A 20168-nucleotide genomic window follows, 5' to 3' on the forward strand; every position below is an offset into this window, starting at 1 on the left:
TACTGTTACATTAAAATTCATTAGTCTTTCTTGCACCTGGAACAGCTCATTTGCTCATGCATGATGTTACAACATCATTATTTGGGAAACACTGGCTCACTGAGTTCTACAGATTTTCCCAATATGGGCACACAGTGTTATACAATGTTTAAAAAAAAAAAAGTAATCACATTTGTTAACACCACCACCAATCTCCTTAGAACTAGGTCTTTAACTCTTGGGAAGCTATCCAGTTCACGGCGGCTAATGTCAGTTTTCCAAAATTCTAATTTTTATTTTAAAATCAGAATTTTATCCTCTGTAACAAATGCTATAATTTTTTTTTCTGGAAGTGACCAGCTCATTTCATCTTTGAGAAATTTGCCAATACTCTCTTTTTTTTTTTTTTTTTTTTAATCAGTTGTTCTGTCAAATAGAATGATGTCCTATGGAGAAAAGGACCGAGTCAGGTCACAACTTAGTCACGAGTGCCTTTCCTTTAGATAACCATCGTCCTTCGGTATGCCGCAGTAGCGCTTTATGCGTACTTATTTTGTCATACAGAACATTGAAAAGATAGGTACTCAAATAATTTTTTAAAAATTAAAAAAAAGCTACGTACTCAAGCGTCAGCCTTAATAACGTGAGGAGCGTCATCTGCCCCGTCGAAGCCCTTCCTCAGACCTGGCGACCTCGGTCACGAGCGTGCGGCAGTGACAAACCCCGTGCCGCCCTGACAAAGAGAGCCGGAGTTTCGCTCACCGGAGCAAATGTCAACATAGTTGGAAAAGGCAGATAACATCTTAGTGTTACTCTGACGATGGTTTTGACCTCGCGGACCTCCCTGGACAAGTGGTGGGGACAGCGCAGTGATAGCGCTGGTGACGCGCAGCCTCGGTCCCCTGCGGGTCTGGGCGCAGTTCACGCCCCACCCCCCCTCAGGTCCTTCCTCGCCCCTGACGCTGGCCCCTGGCCTCCGTATTTCCAGGGAGCCCGCATGCCCCCCTCACTCCTGGACCTCCCTGCTGTGTTTTGCTCCATACCCCTTCACAACATACACTGTCACTCTTATCTGGCTGCGTCCCTCCACTGAAGGGTGGGCTCGGGATGGCAGAGATTTCTGTCCTGTTCGGTGCCCTTCCCAGCACTGAGTGTCTGGCACACTGAGACAGCAGCCTGATGACTGTCGGAATGAATGAGTGAATGGACGACGGGCAGGGCTCGGGCCAGTTCTCTGCTGACTCCTGGCCTGTGACCTGCTCCCCGCGGCCCCAGCCCCTGCTCACGCAGCTGTGCTCTCTCCGGCTCTTCAGCCAGTGCTGCCCCACACTGCCGTGTGCCTGGTGTGCGGCGAGGCAGGGAAGGAAGACACGGTGGAAGAGGAAGAAGGAAAGTTTAACCTCATGCTCATGGAGTGCTCCATCTGCAATGAAATCATCCACCCTGGATGCCTTAAGGTGAGCAGTCCCAGGGGGCCTCTGGCTGTGCCGCTCAGCGCCCCCAACTGAGGGCCTCGAGGGTGGGGGTGCTGATGCTGGGGGGCCGGCGAGCTTCCTTCCGCAGAGGACGTCCAAGTCTGCAGGGCTCTGTGTGTCATATAATGCGCTGAGGCCCAGAAGGGTCTGGAGTAGTTCAGACCTCCCCCACCTGTGTCTTCGAGGGAAAAAACACATATCCCCCACCTCCCTCAGAACCACAGACAGTTCCCAGAGTCTCACCCCCAAACCAGAGGGAGAGGCTGGGTGGTTGTGCCGCTTGCTGGAATCCTGGCTCGGGTTTTCTGGGAGAACAAGGCCCAGGCCAGGGGAGGGCGGGTCCTGTAACAATAGGTGCTTGCGTTAGTGTTGCTGTGTGCCAAGAACCTGCTCCCTTGGTGTGCCCGGGGCAGGGCTGCCTTCTTGTGGGGACCACATGCTCTGCCTGCCTGTCTTAGGCAACAGGTTCCACTGCTGAAGGGAGGAGACTGTTCTGGGCTGTCCGCAGAGAATGTCCTCATGCCTGGCACCTCCCCGTCATCCCAGGTGTCAGCCTATGTGTATCTGTGTGTCCTGGCAAGATGGAGGTCTGCCTGCCCCAGATGTTACCTCAGCTCTGAAATCTGTCCATTCCTCCGTGGCGGTAGTAGGGGTTTGTCTCAAGGTTCCTCCTCCTGCACACACCTCCCACTCTGAAGGCCGCACTGGGATTTTCCCTGCCTTTGGAAGTCAGACCTTCATGGTTTAGTTGCCTGGTGACTTTGGTCTCCCAGATCAGAGACAGTGCCTCGGAGCTGCTCACACTCAGCACCCAGGACAGTGCTACTCAATGACTGAACAGTTGGTGGGGTCCTTTCTGGGTGCTGCCAGGCCCTGAGCCAGTCGTTTTACCGAGGTTATCTCACTGAACTGCAGAATGGCTGTGAGACGGATACGGTCCGTTTTATGGTCGAGGGCACTGGCCCATGGAGATGGAGTGATTTGCCCATGATCACTGAGCTAGTAAGAGGCAAAGTTAGAATTTGACCGCTGGCCAGAATCCAGAAACACCTGTCTTAGCCACCTTTGTTTTCTCTTGGTCAGGGATGGGCTAGAAATACCATTTGGGAGGGGGCTGTTGCTGCTGGCAGGTGTGGCATCTTCTGCCCGGTCCCTGCCTGCTGACTGGCGTGTGTCCTTTGCAGATTAAGGAATCAGAGGGCGTAGTCAACGATGAGCTTCCAAACTGCTGGGAGTGTCCAAAGTGTAATCACGCCGGCAAGACCGGGAAAGTGAGTGTCGGGCTCCAAGTCCCAGGGGTCAGCCTGGGAGGGGCGGGCCTTGGCCTTGCCAGATGCACCCTGTCCCTGCATTGTTGGCCAGTGAGGTGCTGCGGGTTCCCAGAGTGGGGCAAGTCCAAAGATATACAGTGGGTTTGTTCCTTCTCTCTTTTTGGCCTACAAGCAAAAGCGTGGCCCTGGCTTTAAGTATGCCTCCAACCTGCCCGGCTCCCTGCTCAAGGAGCAGAAGATGAACCGGGACAACAAGGAAGGGCAGGAGCCTGCCAAGCGGAGGAGTGAGTGTGAGGAGGTGCCTCGGCGCAGGTCAGACGAACACCCCAAGAAGGTACCCCCGGACGGCATTCTGCGCCGAAAGTCGGACGACGTGCACCTGAGGAGGAAGCGGAAATACGAGAAGCCCCAAGAGCTGAGTGGACGCAAGCGAGTACGCACGGGGAGGAGCGGGCAGCGAGGGGTGGCCTGGCTGGTCCTGGGCGTGGGGTGCACGGGCGGGGGCGGGACGGGCAGCGGGGACAACTCGGGGGCCTGGCCTCTGGCTGCCCTGAGCAGGTCACATAAGTCCTGAGAGCCCGGCCCAAAGAAAGGAGGGGGAAACCAGCGAGTCACTCCTCTTCCCACCCCCTTTAGGCCTCGACGCTTCAAACGTCCCCCGGTTCCTCCTCTCACCTCTCGCCGAGGCCCCCTCTAGGCAGCAGCCTCAGCCCCTGGTGGAGATCCAGTCTCACTTACTTCCAGCAGCAGGTGCTCCCACGTCGCCCCGCCCTCCTGAGGTCCTGGGGACTTGTGAGTCCCGGGCCCCCCCCCCCCCCCCGCCGCTCCCTCATCCCCCTCTCCCCTGGGTCCTCCAGCCCATTGCCGTGGGCGCTCCGAGGCATCTGTGCGCCGCAGCGTCCCAGGCCCCAGTCCCGGATGGCTGGCTCGTGCTTCTGGCGTGGGGCCTGGGAAGCTGAGGCTGACTCGGGGAAGCTCTGCGGGTCTGGGAACCTCGGAGGATTCTGGCGGCAGCTCCGCCCACCTGCCCTTCCCACTTCGGCCACGAGGTGGCGCCTGGTTGTCTTCCCAGCTACAGCCATTAAGGCTCTGCTGGGAACCCCGCAGGCCCTGCCTCCAGGACTGGCTCCCAGGGCCAAGTCCGACCTCAGTGGGCCAGTGTACATCTCAGGGTCTGTCCGAGGGTGGGAAGTCAGTTGGGTGGGAACAGCTTGACCATACTTATCCCCTTCCAACTTCTCTTAAAAGCAGCAGGCAGGGCCCACCGTCTTTCAGTCACAATAGATGGGATTTGCGGGGAAGGTGATTCTCCAGCCCCTACTCTAGAGACTGTGGACTCATGGTGGGGTTGGGGGTTGAGGGGACCAAATCCCATGAACCCTGGGAGCAAGATCTACATGCTTTTTTTCCTGTGACAGCTAAAACCTGGCAAAGAAGATAAGCTTTTCAGGAAAAAGGTACCGTCTTCCATTCTCCTGTCTTCCCCTCCCCCCACGCCTGCCCTTGTGTCAGTGGGTGCTGCCCGGGAGGGTGGAGAGGCCTGGGTGGGTACAGTCCTGAGCCTAGGGGCTTAGCTGCCCTTGCTCCCCCTCCTCCCTCAGCGGCGGTCTTGGAAGAACGCGGAGGACCGGATGGCTCTTGCCAACAAGCCTCTGCGGCGCTTCAAGCAGGAGCCAGAGGATGACCTGCCTGAGGCGCCCCCCAAGGCCCGGGAAAGCGACCACTCCCGCTCCAGCTCCCCCACCGCGGGGCCCAGCACCGAGGGGGCAGAGGGCCCCGAGGAGAAGAAAAAGGTAAAGATACGCAGGAAAAGGCGGCTTCCCACCAAGGAGCTGAGCAAGGAGCTGAGCAAGGAGCTGAACCAAGAGATCCAGAAGACGGAGAACAGCCTGGCCAACGAGAACCACCAGCCCATCAAGTCAGAGCCCGAGAGTGAGAGCGAGGAGCCCAAGCGGCCCCTGGGCCTCTGTGAGCGCCCCCACCGCTTCAGCAAGGGGCTCACCGGCCCTCCCCGGGAGCTGCGGCACCAGCTGGGGCCCGGCCTACGCAGCCCACCCCGTGTCATCTCCCGGCCCCCTCCCTCCGTGTCCCCGCCCAAGTGCATCCAGATGGAGCGGCACGTGATTCGGCCACCCCCCATCAGCCCCCCACCTGACTCACTGCCCCTGGATGATGGGGCGGCCCATGTCATGCACAGGGAGGTGTGGATGGCCGTCTTCAGCTACCTCAGCCACCAAGACTTGTGTGTCTGCATGCGGGTCTGCAGGACCTGGAACCGCTGGTGAGGGGCGCTGGCAGAGCTTGGCTGGGGAGGCAGCGAGGGACTGGCCCAGTGTCGGGCTCCAGGCTCAGGCTTAGACTAGACCAGGAATGGCACATGTGTGGTATGTGTCCCCACTTTAGTCCCTCGTGATGATCTTTCTTTCCTTCTAAGCTCAGTCCAGCTTAATTCTTCTCAAAGAGTTCCAGGTGGTTACAACAACCTGGTCATGCTGGTCTTGTCAGAAGAGGTGAGCGGTAGTTGATTGCCTGGTTCAGCTCTAGGAGGATGAGCTAAGAACCAGTTGGAGTCCTTGTCCTTGAAGAGGTAGCGCAGGTTCAAAGCAAGGGTTCCAGTTACTGATCTTAACTTCAGCTTTGGTATTTCTTAGGTTTCTGGCCTTTACCAGGTTACTTACCTTCACCTGTAAGAGGACATCGTAGGAGGTCTGCCTAGAGCGTTGTTGTGGGAAGTGGCCTGTAGGGGGAGTAGTAGAGCTCCCAGTAAATGCTTCACGGAGAGCAGGTCCTGGCATCTTTGTGGGGGCCTGTTGCAGTCAGAGCAGAGGTGCCCAGGTGTGGGCAGGATAGGCGTTAAACAGAGGATCCAGAGGGTGGAGTTAGGGAGGCCCCTCCCACCCCCAAACTTGGTCGCGGGGGGAGTTGCCACAGCCTCGCAGGGGGCTCACGCCCTCTGCTGGGCCTGGCCCCCAGGTGCTGCGACAAGCGGTTGTGGACCCGCATCGATCTGAACCACTGCAAGTCCGTCACGCCCCTGATGCTGAGCGGCATCATCCGGCGGCAGCCTGTCTCCCTGGACCTCAGCTGGACCAATATCTCCAAGAAACAGCTGAGCTGGCTCATCAACCGGTTGCCTGGTGAGCACTGCGCCAGGGACCCCAGAGGTGCCGTGGTGGGGGCTGGGCTGCATCTCCTGACCTGCCCCCTATGTCCCCCAGGGCTCCGAGACCTGGTGCTGTCGGGCTGCTCATGGATCGCGGTCTCAGCTCTCTGTAGTTCTAGCTGTCCACTGCTCCGGACCCTGGATGTCCAGTGGGTAGAAGGACTAAAGGATGCCCAGATGCGGGATCTCCTGTCCCCACCCACAGATAACAGGCCAGGTGAGTGGCCAGGCCCATGCTGTGCCCGGGGTGGAGGGTGCCCAAGGGGGTCAGCTTGGAGGTGGCGTGACCAGGCTGTGCTGTTGGATATGGTTTTCACCACAGCCCCCACCCCCACCCGGTGCATGTGTTCTCAAGCCTTCATGGTCTCAGCCATTTTCCAGAAGATGCAGAGATTGTCCCGGCTGATGTGCTCTCGGGCATCTTCAGGTGTAGAAATGATGCGTGAGAGCAGAGGCTTCTTTGTACACCCGAGACTCCACTGGGGGCTCTTGGCATGCATCTGACCGCTTCTCCGTTCATTTGTACTTTGTTGGCTTTAAGCCTCCGTGAGCACAAGGGTCAGTGTAGTTAGAGACGAGCTCCTAAGAGGGAGCCCTCCTGGGCCGGGTTGCGAGGCTCATTGCTCCCCGCCTGGCGCTCACCCGAAAAAGTGCTGTGACCCGGAGATGCCGTGCTGGCCTGCTCGGATGGGCCGAGTACTGCGGGGTAGAATGTGGGCTGTATTTCCAAATGTTCTGATTTTTCAGGACTGCAGAAGCGTGAGATTGGCTGTGGAATCTTTGGATTTTTTTTTTTTTTTTTTTTTTGAATCTTTGGATTTTTAAATGTAGGAACCAGTTTGGGGAAACACTCACTGGCCAAGTGAATCCCAAGTGCGATGTGTGGCTGGTCAAATCTTCCCGTGTTAGGTCAGTGTGAGCAGATCTCCCCCATCGGGTCCACATGCTGCCTCTCTCCTTCCTGACCCCTCAGGTCAGATGGACAACCGGAGCAAGCTCCGGAACATTGTGGAGCTGCGTCTAGCGGGCCTGGATATCACGGACGCCTCCCTGCGGCTCATCATCCGCCACATGCCCCTGCTCTCCAAGCTCCACCTTAGTTACTGTAATCACGTGACCGACCAGTCCATCAACCTGCTCACTGCCGTGGGCACCACCACCCGAGACTCCTTAACTGAAATCAACCTATCAGGTCAGTCGGGGGCACCCGGCAGGCTCGGCCTGGGGCCCTGGGGGACAGGCTGGGACCTTCACAGTTGTGGGGAAATACTTAGTGTGCCAGCTCTCGGAGGGTCCCGGCGTGAGGGGGAGGACAGATCTGTAAATACGACAGACACACGGCCAAGGCTAGAGGAGAAACATGAAACACAGCAGTTACTGCCAGATTGGTAGTACTTGCTGACAAAAAAATGATGCTGGTAGCAGCCAGAGCAGAGCGCCGTGGTTCCTGACCCAGAATACTGGCTTGCGGAGCTTCTCCGGGGTGGTGCGGACAAGCCAGCTCGCGCTGCAGGGAGGGCAGCAGGGCAGCGGCGGGCGGGGAGGCTAGGCAGGCTTGGACCGATGAGGTAGCTTGGTTTCTGCTGCTGTTGTCTGTACTTCGTGCTCCCCGCCTGACCCGCTATGGGGGGCCTCTTGGAGAGGAGAAAACTCTCCGGCTGGTGCTGCTGGGGTTCTGCATCTGCAGGATCCTCGGTCCACGTGCTGGTGGGGCTGGAGTGAGTTTGGAAGGCCCTGGGATGTGACCGGTGGCGAGGTGGACAGAGAGCACGGTCCGTCTCCGCCCAGCTCTACCAGTTTTGCTCTCGTTGCTTAGAATGTCAGATCGTGTATGTAAGACACAAAACCTAAAATAACATTTTTTTTCCTCCAGAAATTAACTAATAAAGGACACCTTCACTTCACACTTGGTAGACACACACCTTCCTGCCAACTGGGCCACATTTGAGGATGAAATGGGGGAGGTTTGAGAATTCAGAGAATTTAGAGAATTCTCTACCTCGGAAGCCATTCCTCCTCCTCGGGGAGTTTTGGTGGCAAGGGCTGCCCACCCTGTGGAGACAGAGAAGAGGGAGCCCTGCTGGGCTGAGGATCCCAGCTCCAGGCTGTGCTCGTGGTCTCACACGGATGCTGGAGCTGCCCTGCGGAGGAGGGCCTAGATGGCTCTTGCTCTAGTCCTGGGCAGGGCTGGGTGCTGTAGTGACTCTTTACTAGAAGTTCCGCCATACATGCAGCAGAGATCCCAGGGTAAGCCCTCCCCTGCAGTTCCGTCCAGGCCGTGCTTGCACGTGTAGAAACCCGCTTCTGCATTTGTTTTTCCACGAAGGTCCTCCCTTTCTCTCAGTAGAGAGATCGCTGTGTTCCGCTTAAGAGCTCTGCTGTACACGGAGGCAAACCTCTGCAGCCGGTCTCTTTTAGGTTCGTTTTTTTGTGTTGTTTTTTTTAAGATTTTATTTTTATCTATTTGACATAGAGTGAGCACAAGCAGGGGGAGAGGCAGGCAGAGGAAGCAGCAGACTCTTTGCTGAGCAAGGAGCCCAATGTGGGGGGTCAATCCCAGGACCCTGACATCATGACCTGAGTGGGAGGCAGTTGCTTAACTGAGCCGCCCAGGTGCCCCAGATTTGTTTCTTTTTAAGGAGTTTCCCCTTGGGGCGCCTGGGTGGCTCAGTGGGTTAAAGCCTCTGCCTTTGGCTCAGGTCATGATCCCAGCGTCCGGGGATCGAGCTCCGCATCGGGCTCTCTGCTCGGTGGTGAGCCTGCTTCCCCCGCCTCTGCCTGCCTCTCTGCCTACTTGTGATCTCTATCTGATAAATAAATAAAATCTTAAAAAAGAAAAAAAAAAGAATTAAAAAAAAAAGTTTTCCCTTGCCATCAGTATAACTAATGATAAAAATAACTCTGTGGCACAAAATAGATGACAGTGGACATGCCTCAGGATCCCTGAACTTGAAGGATCTGCTCTAGGAACAGAGTGAAGTCAGTGGTCCAGCTTTTGTTACTCAGCCTGAATTTGAGGCCAGTCCTTCCCTTCTCTTCCCGGTTCTCACCGCTGTCTCCCTACTCCCTCCACACTCCCCAGTTTAAATTCTTTCTTCCAGAGTCTCTGTACTTCCACACAGCAAGCCTGCGTTACTATTTCTTGATTTTCTTTTTCCACTCGGGCATTCTGTGCTTATTAGCTTGCTGTGTAGAACACAAGGATTACTACTACTCTTACATCTTCCCCCTCCCCTTATCTTTCCAATTCACAGTTAAGTCTGTTTTTATGGCCACAGAAGGACTGTCCACTGTTGTGCTAAATAGTGTATTGTAAGTACATTTCCGTTCTTGCACACATTTTTTTTCCCTGGAATTAATGGCCTCTTTTTCGCTTAGTCTCCAGGCCGACTCTGCACCAGACTCGAGTACTGTTCTGCCCCCACACAGACCCCTCTGGCCCCTACCAGTTTTTGCAGAAGGCCTCCCTTCTGGATTTGCTTTCTTCCAGACTCCTGCCTGCTGTCCCAGCTGTCAGCCTGAGACAGTGTCCCACTGCCATCCTGGTAATTTTCTTGGTCTGTGTGTTATGTAGGGTCCCCACCTTCCGTGATCCCACATTTTTTCTTGGCTTCTCTGGTTTCATGGAGGACATGTAGACATTGATTATTCCCTCACATTGGTAGCTCAGCTGGATTTGGGAACCATGTTTTTACAGAAGGTTGGGAGGCATTGCTCCTTTTTCTTTGCCTTCCAGAGTCTAATCCAGAACCATTTGATACTTCTTCCTTCAGTGAGTATTTTCTCTAATCTGTAATTTGTCAGGACATTTTCTTTGTTTCTTGTTTTCTGTAATTTTTTTTTTAAAGATTTTATTTATTTGCCAGAGAGAGTGAGTGCGCACAAGCAGGCAGAGAGAGAGAGAAGCGGGCTCCCCGCTGAGCAAGGAGCCCAGTGTGGGACTTGATCCCAGAACCCTGGGATCATGGCCCAAGCTGAAGACAGTGGCCCAATAGACTGAGCCACCCAGGCGTCCCATCTGTAATTTTTTTTTTTTTTTTTTTTTTTTTTTTTTAAGATTTTGTTTGAGAGAGCAAAGGAGGAAGGGGAGAGGGAGAGGGAGAAACAGACTCCTGGCTGCGCAGGGAGTCCATTGTAGGGCTCCATTTGGGGACCCTGAGATCATGACCTGAGCTGAAGGCAGAGGCTTAACCAACTGAGCCACCCAGCCGCCCCTGGTAATTTTTGATGATGAGCCTTAGTCTGAATCTTTTCTTCCAGGACATCACACTTTCAATCTAGAAACAAATGTCCTTCAGTTCTGGGAAATTTCCTTTAATTATTTCTTAATTTCCTTTTCTTGTTTTTTCTTTATTAACTAGTACTCTGATACCTTTTTTTCTTCCTGTTTTCCATCTTTGTGTCACCTTTTTTCTTGCTTTTCTGGGAGTTTTCTTCCACTTTATCACACAATTCATACAGTGTTTGTTTTTTAAGATTTTATTTTTTATTTGAGGGAGAGAACAAGTGCGGGGAGGAGCAGAGGGAGAGGGACAAGCAGATTCCCCACTGAGCACGAGCCCAGTGCGGGGCTCGATCCCACGACCCTAAGATCATGAGGACCTGAGCCAAACCGAGAGTCAGATACCTAACTGACTGAGCCACTCAGGCGCCCTGTTTTTTTTTTTTATTGCTGCTATTAATGTAGGTCCAAACCAGCCAAAACATGGGCAGCTTCATATGGTTCAACCTCTATTTTTAATTTTAGAGCTTTCTTTTATTCGCTGAACTCATACCCTCCTGCCCCCCTATCCCCCTCCCATCTTCCGCCCTCTCCTCTTCTTTGTACTCATGTAAAGAGGCCTGCTCCCGTTCCTGTTTCTTAGATCCATCCTGAGGATATTGTTTTATTTTTTTAATCCTCCTCGGATTTAGTGTCAGTGCGTGCTTGTCCACTCGGGAGCTTTCGGAGGCTGTGGACATCAGTGTGTGGTCAGCATGGGTTGTTTTTTTTTGCGGGCGGGATGGGGGGAACCCAGATGTGAGATCTTTCAGACATTTCTCCTCTCTCCTGAGCTGGTTAGGGCTGCCAAAAGTATTCTTCTTGACCTCCCAACTGGAGGGTGCAGGCTAGGCTGCCCGGTGTCGTAGGGCCTGGCAAGGGAAGGAGGCTGGTGGATCTCAACAGTCCGCAGGTAATTGTTCCTGTAGACCCTGATTTTGGCTGGGTGTCCCAGCCTGCTGTGCCAGGTGGTGCCCAGACCAGAGACTTTCTCTCTCACCATCAGAGACTGAAACTCTAGTCTTCTGCAGCTGCGGAGGGACTCTGACCCCTTCTTCAGCTCCATTTCCTGTGATTGCTGCTTCCATTACCGGAACCTGAGGGTGTTTATAGAGTAAATCTGCTTCTCTGCTTTTCCCTTCAGCCAGTTTAGGTTAAGCTTTCTCAAATCTACTGAACTGTTCTCTCTTCTCCAGCTTCCAAAGTTGAAAAAAAAAATTGTGGTAAAATACATAACATAAAATTTACCATTTAAGCATACAGGTCACTAGCATTTAAGTGCATTTATGTTGTTGTGTAACCGCCACCACCATCCATCTCCAGAACCTCCTCTTCACCCCATCAGAATCTCTACCTACAAAGTAACTCCCCATTCCTCCTTCTCCCCGCCCCTCACAATACACATACTCTTTGTGTGAACTTGACTTCAGGGACCTTATGAAAGTGTAATTACGTGTTTTGTTGAGAGGCTTATTTAATTAATGTTCTCAAGGTTCATCCATGTTCTATCATAGGTCACAATTTCCTTCCTCTTTAAAGCTGAATGGTATTCCATTCTGTGTATACCAAATTTCCTTCATTCATTTATCAGTGGACAGTTGGCTTGCTTCTCCCTTCTGGCTATCGTGAATAATGCTGCTAGGAGAACATGGGGGGACAAATCCCTATTTAAGTCCCTGTTCTCGGTTCTTAGCCGCATATACCCAGCAGTGGACAAGCTGAATCATACGGTAATTCTAGGTTTTTTGTTTTTTGTTTTTTTTTTTTTTTTGAGAAACTGCTGTATTTTTTCCCATAGCTGCTGCACAGTTAAATTCCTACTGACACAAGGGTCCCATTTTCTCCACATTTTTGCATATTTTTTTTTAGAGCCGTTTTTAGTGGGTAAGAAGTACTCAACGTGGATTTGAAATATGTATTATTTTATTTATTTATTTATTTAATTTTAAAGATTTTATTTATTTGACAGACGGAGATCACAAGTAGGCAGAGAGAGAGGAGGAAGCAGACTCCCCGCTGGGCAGAGAGCCCGATGCGGGGCTTGATCCCAGGACCCTAGGATCATGACCTGAGCCAAAGGCAGAGGCTTTAACCCACTGAGCCACCCAGGTGCCCCTGAAATATGTATTATTTTAAGTAGTCACACGAGTCGCATGCCCTACTGACTGAGCCAGCCAGGCGCCCCTCAATGTGGTTTTGATCTGCATTTTGATCTGCATTTCCCTAGTGATGTTGAGCATCTTTTCGTTTATTTTCTATTTATCTATCATCTTTGGGGAATGTCTATTCATGTCCTTTTCCCATTTTTTAATTAGCTAGGTTGTGGGGTTTTTTGGTTGTTGAGTTGTAGTTGTTTTGTTTTTGAGAGAGCACGAGCACAAACCGGGGGTGGGGGATGGGCGATGGGCGGAAGCGGAGAGAGTATCCCAGGCAAGCTCCATGCTCAGTAGAGAGCCCAACGCAGGGCTCCCATCTCACCACCGAGATGACTGACCTGAGCTGAAATCAAGAGCTGGACGCCTGACTGAGCCACCCAGGCACCCCAAGTTGTAGGAGTTCTTTATATAGACTCTGGATATTAATCCCTTATCAGATACAGGATTTGCAAATACTTCTGCCCATCTTGAGTGTTGGACTTTCATTCTCTTATAATGACCTTTGCATAAATGTTTTTAACTTTGATTTAGTTCAGACTCTGTTTATGCTTTTGGTGTGGTGTTAAGAAACCACTGATATGGGGCGCCTGGGTGGCTCAGTGGGTTAAGCCTCTGCCTTTGGTTCAAGTCATGATCCCAGGGTCCTGGGATCGAGTCCTGCATCAGGCTCTCTGCTCAGCAGGGAGCCTGCTTCCCTTCCTCTCTCTCTCTGCCTACTTGTGATCTCTGTCAAATAAATAAATAAAATCTTTAAGAAAAAAAAAAAAAAACCACTGATAAATTCAGGGGCACCTGGGTGGCTCGGTCAGTTAAGTGTTTGCCTTCAGTTCCAGTCATGATCCCAGGGTCCTGAGATGAAGCCCTGGCTTAGTGGGGAGACTGCTTCTTCCCCTGCCCCTGCCTCCACTCCCCTGCTCGTGCTCTCCAAATCTTTAAAAAAAGAACAAAGAAAGAAACCATTGACAAATCCAATGTCCTATAGTTTTAGGTCTAAATAATTTTGAGTTAACTTTGTGTATGGTGTGAGGTAGAAGATCTGATTTTCCCAGCAGCATTTGTTCAAAAGTTTGTCTTTTACCCACTAAGTGGTTGTGGCACCCTGTCAGAAATCTCTGAAGATTCAGGGGTTTAATTTCTGTCTGGGGTTTCGGTTCTGTTCTCTTCATCTGCATGACCTTAGTGCCAGGAAGACATGCTGTAGTGAGTCAGGAGGTGTGAGTCCTCCAATTTTGTTTTCTAGACTGTGTTGATAATTTAGGATCCCTTATGAGGATGGATTTCTCAATTTCTGCAAAAAAATGTTGGTATTTTATAGCAACTTCATTGAATCTGTAGCTTGCTTTGAACAGTGTTGACATTTTAACAGTACTTAGTCTTCCCATGAATATGGGGCAGCTCTCCATTTATATCTTTAAATTCTTAAAGCACTTTCTTAGTTTTCAGTGAGTTACAAAGTGAGTTACAAAGTCACTCACTTCGTCGGTTAAACTATAAGTATTTTATTTTGTTCTTTTTGATGCTACTGTAAGTGGAACTGTTAATTTTCTGATTGTTCATTGCTAGTGTACAAAAATGCAACTGGTTTCTGTGTGTTTATTTTGTATCCTGCAACTTGGCTAAACTTGTTTACTTCTTTATGCCACCTCCAAACCTGGCACTTGGACAGTCATGAGGCCTGCACTAGGGCTGTCAGTATTTTGACAGTTTGCCTGTACGGTTTTCATTCCGACTCACCTGAATGGAGAAGTGAAAGTGCAGATGCTAGGGAGGACAGAGGGCTCGGGCTGAACACCACTGAGATGAAGGAAATCTGTCTGCCGGGTGGGGGCGCTCTCTGAGCCTCCGCTGGCTGCTACCTGGCATTGAGGCCAATCGACTGTGGCTGCAGCTTTAAAGCAAAAAAGGGTGGTAAAGGCAAAGTAGAAATTCACAAGAGCAGGGGCAGAAGAGTGTGTCTCTAAGTGAGGGCACGATGAAAGACTCCGAATTCTGGGTTTGCTCGTTGTCAGCCTTGGTAGTAGCCTGGTCTTCACGGGTTTCCAGTAAGCATTTAGCAAGGGGCGCGCAAGCCTGCTCTGCCTCACTTGAAAGCCCCAGTGCCTGTATGGGCCAAGAGGAGCCCAAGATGACCATACAGATGTTCTCACTCTCACCCTTTGCTTATTCCCTACGGATCAGTTTGGGGAGCGGTGCGGGGGCGGGGGGAGGGGGGAAGCAGATAAGTGCACCATCACGTAGACAGGGAGGTATTTATCGACCATAAATTAGATGGGAAAAACAAGCTATTTAACATATTGTGTGAGCCTGTCTTTGTTAAACAGCATGGACAGGAGACCTATTTTATACATAGAGAGAGGCAGTGGTAAGCTTGGAAGTGATTTCACTTGGAAGTCTGAACGCTTTTCAAGCATACATTAACCTTTCTGATTGGTAGATGGAACCATTCCCCGTTTAATGAGAGCTTTCCAGCAAGTGCAGTTTTCCCAAGGGCACCAGGGGCTGGACAGTGCTCAAGGGCTCTGTCCTGTTACTTCATGGCTCGGTGCTGGGGTTTGGCGGGGGCAGGAGGGGCCTCTGGCCTTTGTACTTGCTTCACCTCGTGTTGTCTCCGCTCCCCCGCAGACTGCAATAAGGTTACTGACCAGTGCCTGTCCTTCTTCAAACGCTGTGGAAATATCTGTCATATTGACCTGAGGTACTGCAAGCAGGTCACCAAGGAAGGCTGTGAGCAGTTCATCGCTGAAATGTCCGTGAGTGTCCAGTTTGGGCAAGTGGAAGAAAAACTCCTACAGAAACTGAGTTAGTCCAAGGACAAGTATGTAAATAAGGGGTGGGGAGGGGGAGGGATCATGGCAGGGGAGGGGAAAAAACTTTACAGAAACTAGGGCTTTTATTTTCAATTTGGAACTTGAAACAACAGACCCCACGATCCCATTCTGCTAGTCTTGCTGAGGGAGAAGCCGTCCTGGCTCCTGTTTGGGGGAGGAGTGAACTGGACACTCCCCCTTCAGTCTCTCTGAATTACAACCGCACGGCTTTCTGGACCATTTCTAAAGGCGGCCTTTACCAAGACATTCCTGCTGGAGAGGAGGACAGACTTCGAAGAAATTCTCTTACTGAAGCATGAGCTTAGGAGTTTCGTGGGTGGTGGTGTTTTCGTTTTGGACACCTTGTTCCTTGCAGCTCCGGGGGTCGGTGTCGACATTCAGCGGACCACACGCCACATCTGCTGCAGTCGTGACATTTTTTGTTTGGTTGGTTTTGTTACATCTTACATTATGCAGAACTATTTTTGTACAAATTGTTTAAAAGTTATTTATGCAAGGTTTGAATGCATACCTGTGTTTTTATTGTTTTGAGATTGCCAACTTCCCTGGTTTCCTAAGGTAGGAGAGAACTGAACCTGTACTTCATCCACACAAATAATCATCTACACACGTGCCCAGATCCGGCAGAGCAGGCGAAGACCTTCCAATTAAAAGCATGTTTAACTGGAAGTTGAGAGCCTGCTTTGTACGTCGTCAAGAATTACACAAGCATGTGGTCATATGTTAATTATAGTCGAAGTAAGACACTCTGCCAAGTTTCCTCTGTATAGAATTCACCCATTTCTCAAAATTTTAAAATTCAGACTTCAGCCTTTGCACTCAGGAGAGTTTTGCGCCAGCATGAGCTCTTGTATTCTATAAGGATCTAATTTATACAGTGGGTCAAGAAGTAGAATAAATGATCCAACATAGCCTTTCTTTTCCTTTTTTCTCTCCTTTGAAGTGAGTTGAGTTCTCGTTCAAGGCTTATAACACGGCTGTTTCCTAGTTGTAAAGTTATGCCTTCATAAGTGCCATTGTTGTTAAGGTGTTGTTTTCCTAGACCTTCCCTGATGCGGTTTTACCTTTGTTGAATTTGTATAAACAATTGTACAAAAAAGCACTCTCGGCCTTGGAGAGTTTCTGTTCGAGGGGGGTGCTAGAAAGCTGACTGAGAAGTCCAGGGCCAGCAGTCTCGACACTGGTATAAACTACCTTAGTCGTCAGAGATCCGCAGTGGCCCCGCGGTGCCCGCGGTTTCCCATCTGCAGAGTTTCTGGCCTTTGGGGAAAGAACGGCGCCGCCCCACTGGCCTCGGGGAGGTGGCTTACCTGTGCGGGTGCCTCAGAGCCCACCTGTGTGAAGTAACAGCCATGGCCCCTTGGTGTTGCCACTGCCGTGGTGGGGGGCAGGGGGGTCCAGCTCCTCAGGCCTCTCCCTGGAGCCGCTCCCGGAGGCCACACGCTGCTCTCGGGAGCCTTGGGCCAGGGCCGCTGCTGTCGCCAACTGGTGGACACAAACCACGGAGAAGACATTTTAGATCACACAATTTTTTTTAAAGAGGGTCCTGCAACCTTCTATTCCCACATAGATAAGGCTGCTGTACTGATTCTGAAAATGGAGAAGATAACACACCTCATTTCCTCAGTAGTTTGTTGCCTCCCCCTTCCTTTTTTTTTTTTTTGGCCACGAAATGTTTTAGATCCCACCTAGTCTAATGCCTCCTGTTAGCTTAAACACAGAGATCCTTTGACTCAAACTGGAAACCAGAATTTAACTCAGGAGATGCACCTTACAAAGGTAAGATTAGTTTAACACTATGTTTTGTTTTGTTTTTAGATTTTATTTATTCGAGCACAAGCAGGGGTGGGGGCAAAGGGAGAGGGAGAAGCAGATTCCCTGCCAAGCCGGGAGTCTGACAGGGAGCTCGATCCCAGAACCCTAAGATCATGAGCCGAAGGCAGATGCTTAACCAACCAAGCCACCCAGGGGCCCCAACACTGTGGTTTATTTATAAAAATACGGCTTACCGGGGCGCCTGGGTGGCTCAGTGGGTTAAGCCGCTGCCTTCGGCTCGGGTCGTGATCTCAGGGTCCTGGGATCGAGCCCCGCATCGGGCTCTCTGCTCAGCAGGGAGCCTGCTTCCTCCTCTCTCTCTGCCTGCCTCTCTGCCTGCTTGTGATCTCTCTCTGTCAAATAAATAAATAAAATCTTTAAAAAAAAAAAAAAAAAATACGGCTTACCTTCGCACGCCTGTTCGTTCACCTATGGAGCAACCCCACAGATCCCAGCTTGAGTTCCCTGAACTTCCGAGTAAGCCTTATCCTGATGCCTCCTCTTTGGGAATTGCTTTAAGAATTACAGTGTTCTCCAGGTGAACAGTCATCGGGGCCAGAGGGCCCCGTTTCTCCTGTAATGTTTCCAGGAGTTCGCAGGTCTGCCAAGAGGAGGCAGAGAGGGCTGCCCGGGCTGGGGAGCCAAAGCTATCATGGGACACGCCTCCGAACCAAGACACTGGTCTCTCCAGGCCTGAGGCGCGCCACCATCCTGCAGTGGCGGCATATCCGCTCCCCTGCACGTACTAAACAAGCCAGTCCGGGTTATGCCCCAGTACAGTTTCTGTGCAGACTGTTAATTTTCAAAATGATTTTTAGGGATATTTGGGTGGCTCAGTTTGTCATGATCCTGGGATCCTGGGATGGAGACTCGTGTCACAAACTCTCTCTACTCAGCGGGGAGCCTGCTTCTCTCTCCTTGCCGATCCCCCGGCTTGGCTCTCCTCCACTCTCTCTCTGTCAAGTAATTAAGGTTTTTAAGGAAAATTTAAAATATATATATAAGGGGCGCCTGGGTGGCTCAGTGGGTTAAAGCCTCTGCCTTCGGCTCAGGTCATGATCCCAGGGGCCTGGGATCGAGCCCCACATCGGGCTCTCTGCTCAGCGGGGAGCCTGCTTCCTCCTTTCTCTCTGCCTGCCTCTCTGCCTACTTGTGATCTCTGTATGTCAAATAAATAAATAAAATCTTTAAAAAAAAAAAAATATATATATATATATATAAGGGGCACTGGGGCTCAGTGGGTTAAGCCTCTGCCTTCAACTCAGGTCATGATCTCAGGGTCCTGGGATCGAGCCCCGCATCAGGCTCCCTGCTCAGCAGGGAGCCTGCTTCCCCCCCACCCCACCTACTTGTGATCTATCGCTCTCTGTCAAATAAATAAAAATGAGCTTTAGATGAGGTAGGCCTGAGCTAAATGCTTAAAAATAGTTGCTCTGAGAGCAACTATTTGTAATAATAGTCATAGACTGTAACTGATGAAGCAAAAAAAGCATAAGCCAGAGGCAGTGCTTCATGGATCAGATCGCAGTTTCCTAATCCAGAAAAGAGGCTCCGCTCCATCCCTGCTTCCTCTGGGGAACCTGGGGTTTACAAAGGATGAACACCACCATGGCATGTCCAAAGCATCGAATGCCATCCTTGCATGTTGTGAGGATAAGAGCAAGGGGACAGCATCGTATTCTGCTGTAGACCTTCAGACCTTTATCCGTGTATGACCTGTTCAAAAACTTCAGGAGCCAGAGCATGCCAGCTAGGAAATGTACATTGTAGGGGGAAATGTCTGCCCTCTGTCAAACAAGGCAGTCAGCACCTTGTGAGTTGTCAAGTCTGTTAGGCTAAAAATTTCTGTTGGCTATTCACTAAGCCAAGATTACTTCAAAACACTACCTTTAAAAATCCACCATTAAGGGATGCCTGGTAGCTCAGTCAGTAAAGCGTCTGGCTTCAGCTTGGGTCATGGTCCCAGGGGTCCTGAGATCGAGATCCGCATCAGGCTCCCTGCTCAGTGGGGGGGCCTGCTTCTCCCCCTGCTTATGTGCTCTTTCTCTGACAAATAAAATCTTTGAAAAATCCACTATTAAGAGTTTTCGTTCTCTTGCTAAAAACAAATACCTGAAACAACCTCCATAAATCCAAGAGGAAACACCAAACGAGCTATTGAAGCTGAGGCCACATACAAATGAATCTCAATTTTCTAACTTAAGACAAACCAGCACCTTCTGCTCAGCTTCTATTTCTGTGTTTACTATCACCTGCTGGCCTGGATTTGAAGACTTCTTTCCACTGAATTAGCAGTTTGTGGGTAAGGTTGGATTTCCGGAGTTCACGGTCTCACGAGAGGTACAGACCGGGTAAGCGCTCCTACCGCTTCAGCAGGGGTGGGTTTGATTGCTTCTGCAGTGGGGTAAGGATCCGCTCAGGCTGCTTACCATGAACTGTGGCCAGCACCCACCCTGTGCTCTGTAGGCAAACAGGAGAGAAAGTTGTTTGAAATACCCGTAAGGCCTGGGTTTGCATGCAGTGTCCCTCAAAACCAGGAGACACGGGAAGGCATGCTTTTCTTCACAACTAGGCAAACTTTCTCCCTATACCCGGGGCAGACTATCTGCCTCCCTTGCTATAATCTTCAGATTTGTTGACTGACTTGTGGATCCTGAGCACTTAAAGGCATCTGTGTTGTCCACTGCAGAGTCAAAACATAAAACCCGGGGCGCCTGGGTGGCTCAGTGGGTTAAAGCCTCTGCCTTCGGCTCAGGTCATGATCCCAGGGTCTTGGGATCGAGCCCCGCATCAGGCTCTTTGCTCAGCGGGGAGCCTGCTTCCTCCTCTCTCTCTGCCTGCCTCTCTGCCTACCTGTGATCTCTGTCAAATAAATAGATAAAATCTTAAAAAAACCACACAAAAAAAACATAAAACCCAACAGGACTCGGCTGAGCAGTTAGGCATTTCTTAAAAACATACCTACTGAAGGAATCAGTTCACAGTCGGTTTCAACCAAAACACCACCCTGGTTGGAGTTAGATGTGAAGGTGAAGCGATTTCAGATCATTCATGTTCTAGGAACTGTTCTGCATAAGCCTATGTCTGGTTTCTCTTTGCTGGGTGATAGCGGAAGAATTAAAAAAAAAATTAGTGTCAGAGCCGGGTTCACGTTCTGATGTTAGCCACTTCCTTTTTAAAGTATCAAATATTTTATTGCCACTTTTTTTGGTAACAGCTC

At 51.0% G+C, this 20168-nt stretch overlaps 1 protein-coding gene and 1 long non-coding RNA gene across 10 annotated transcripts in view; one reads left to right on the forward strand and one right to left on the reverse strand.

Moving 5' to 3' along the window:
• Positions 1 to 16251, forward strand: part of LOC111156340 (lysine demethylase 2B) — a 124217-nt gene extending 107966 nt beyond the window's left edge. For 4 of the 9 annotated variants that reach the window (XM_022517112.1, XM_022517115.1, XM_022517113.1 and 1 more), the window contains exons 9-18: positions 1293 to 1436; positions 2639 to 2725; positions 2889 to 3158; positions 3362 to 3517; positions 4144 to 4182; positions 4327 to 5006; positions 5699 to 5862; positions 5944 to 6105; positions 6862 to 7080; positions 14928 to 16245. In XM_022517112.1, coding sequence (XP_022372820.1) covers positions 1293 to 1436; positions 2639 to 2725; positions 2889 to 3158; positions 3362 to 3517; positions 4144 to 4182; positions 4327 to 5006; positions 5699 to 5862; positions 5944 to 6105; positions 6862 to 7080; positions 14928 to 15109 — 2103 coding nt within the window. In that variant the 3' untranslated portion in view covers positions 15110 to 16245. Of the gene's footprint in view, positions 1 to 1292; positions 1437 to 2638; positions 2726 to 2888; positions 3159 to 3361; positions 3518 to 4143; positions 4183 to 4326; positions 5007 to 5698; positions 5863 to 5943; positions 6106 to 6861; positions 7081 to 14927 lie in introns of all 9 variants that reach the window. The other 5 variants (XM_022517107.1, XM_022517109.1, XM_022517111.1 and 2 more) reach the window with 5 other exon arrangements.
• Positions 16252 to 16415: 164 nt separating this feature from the next.
• LOC111156344 lies at positions 16416 to 20158 on the reverse strand. Its single transcript, XR_002641194.1, has 3 exons — positions 19910 to 20158; positions 19201 to 19408; positions 16416 to 16618 (listed from the first exon to the last, which is right to left on the reverse strand). It is a non-coding gene; the product is annotated as an uncharacterized LOC111156344 (long non-coding RNA).
• Positions 20159 to 20168: the final 10 nt, after the last annotated feature.

The sequence above is a fragment of the Enhydra lutris genome, unplaced genomic scaffold (assembly GCF_002288905.1).
Source record: "Enhydra lutris kenyoni isolate GAN:26980312 unplaced genomic scaffold, ASM228890v2 scaffoldscaffold46, whole genome shotgun sequence".
In the NCBI taxonomy this organism is placed as follows: domain Eukaryota; kingdom Metazoa; phylum Chordata; class Mammalia; order Carnivora; family Mustelidae; genus Enhydra; species Enhydra lutris.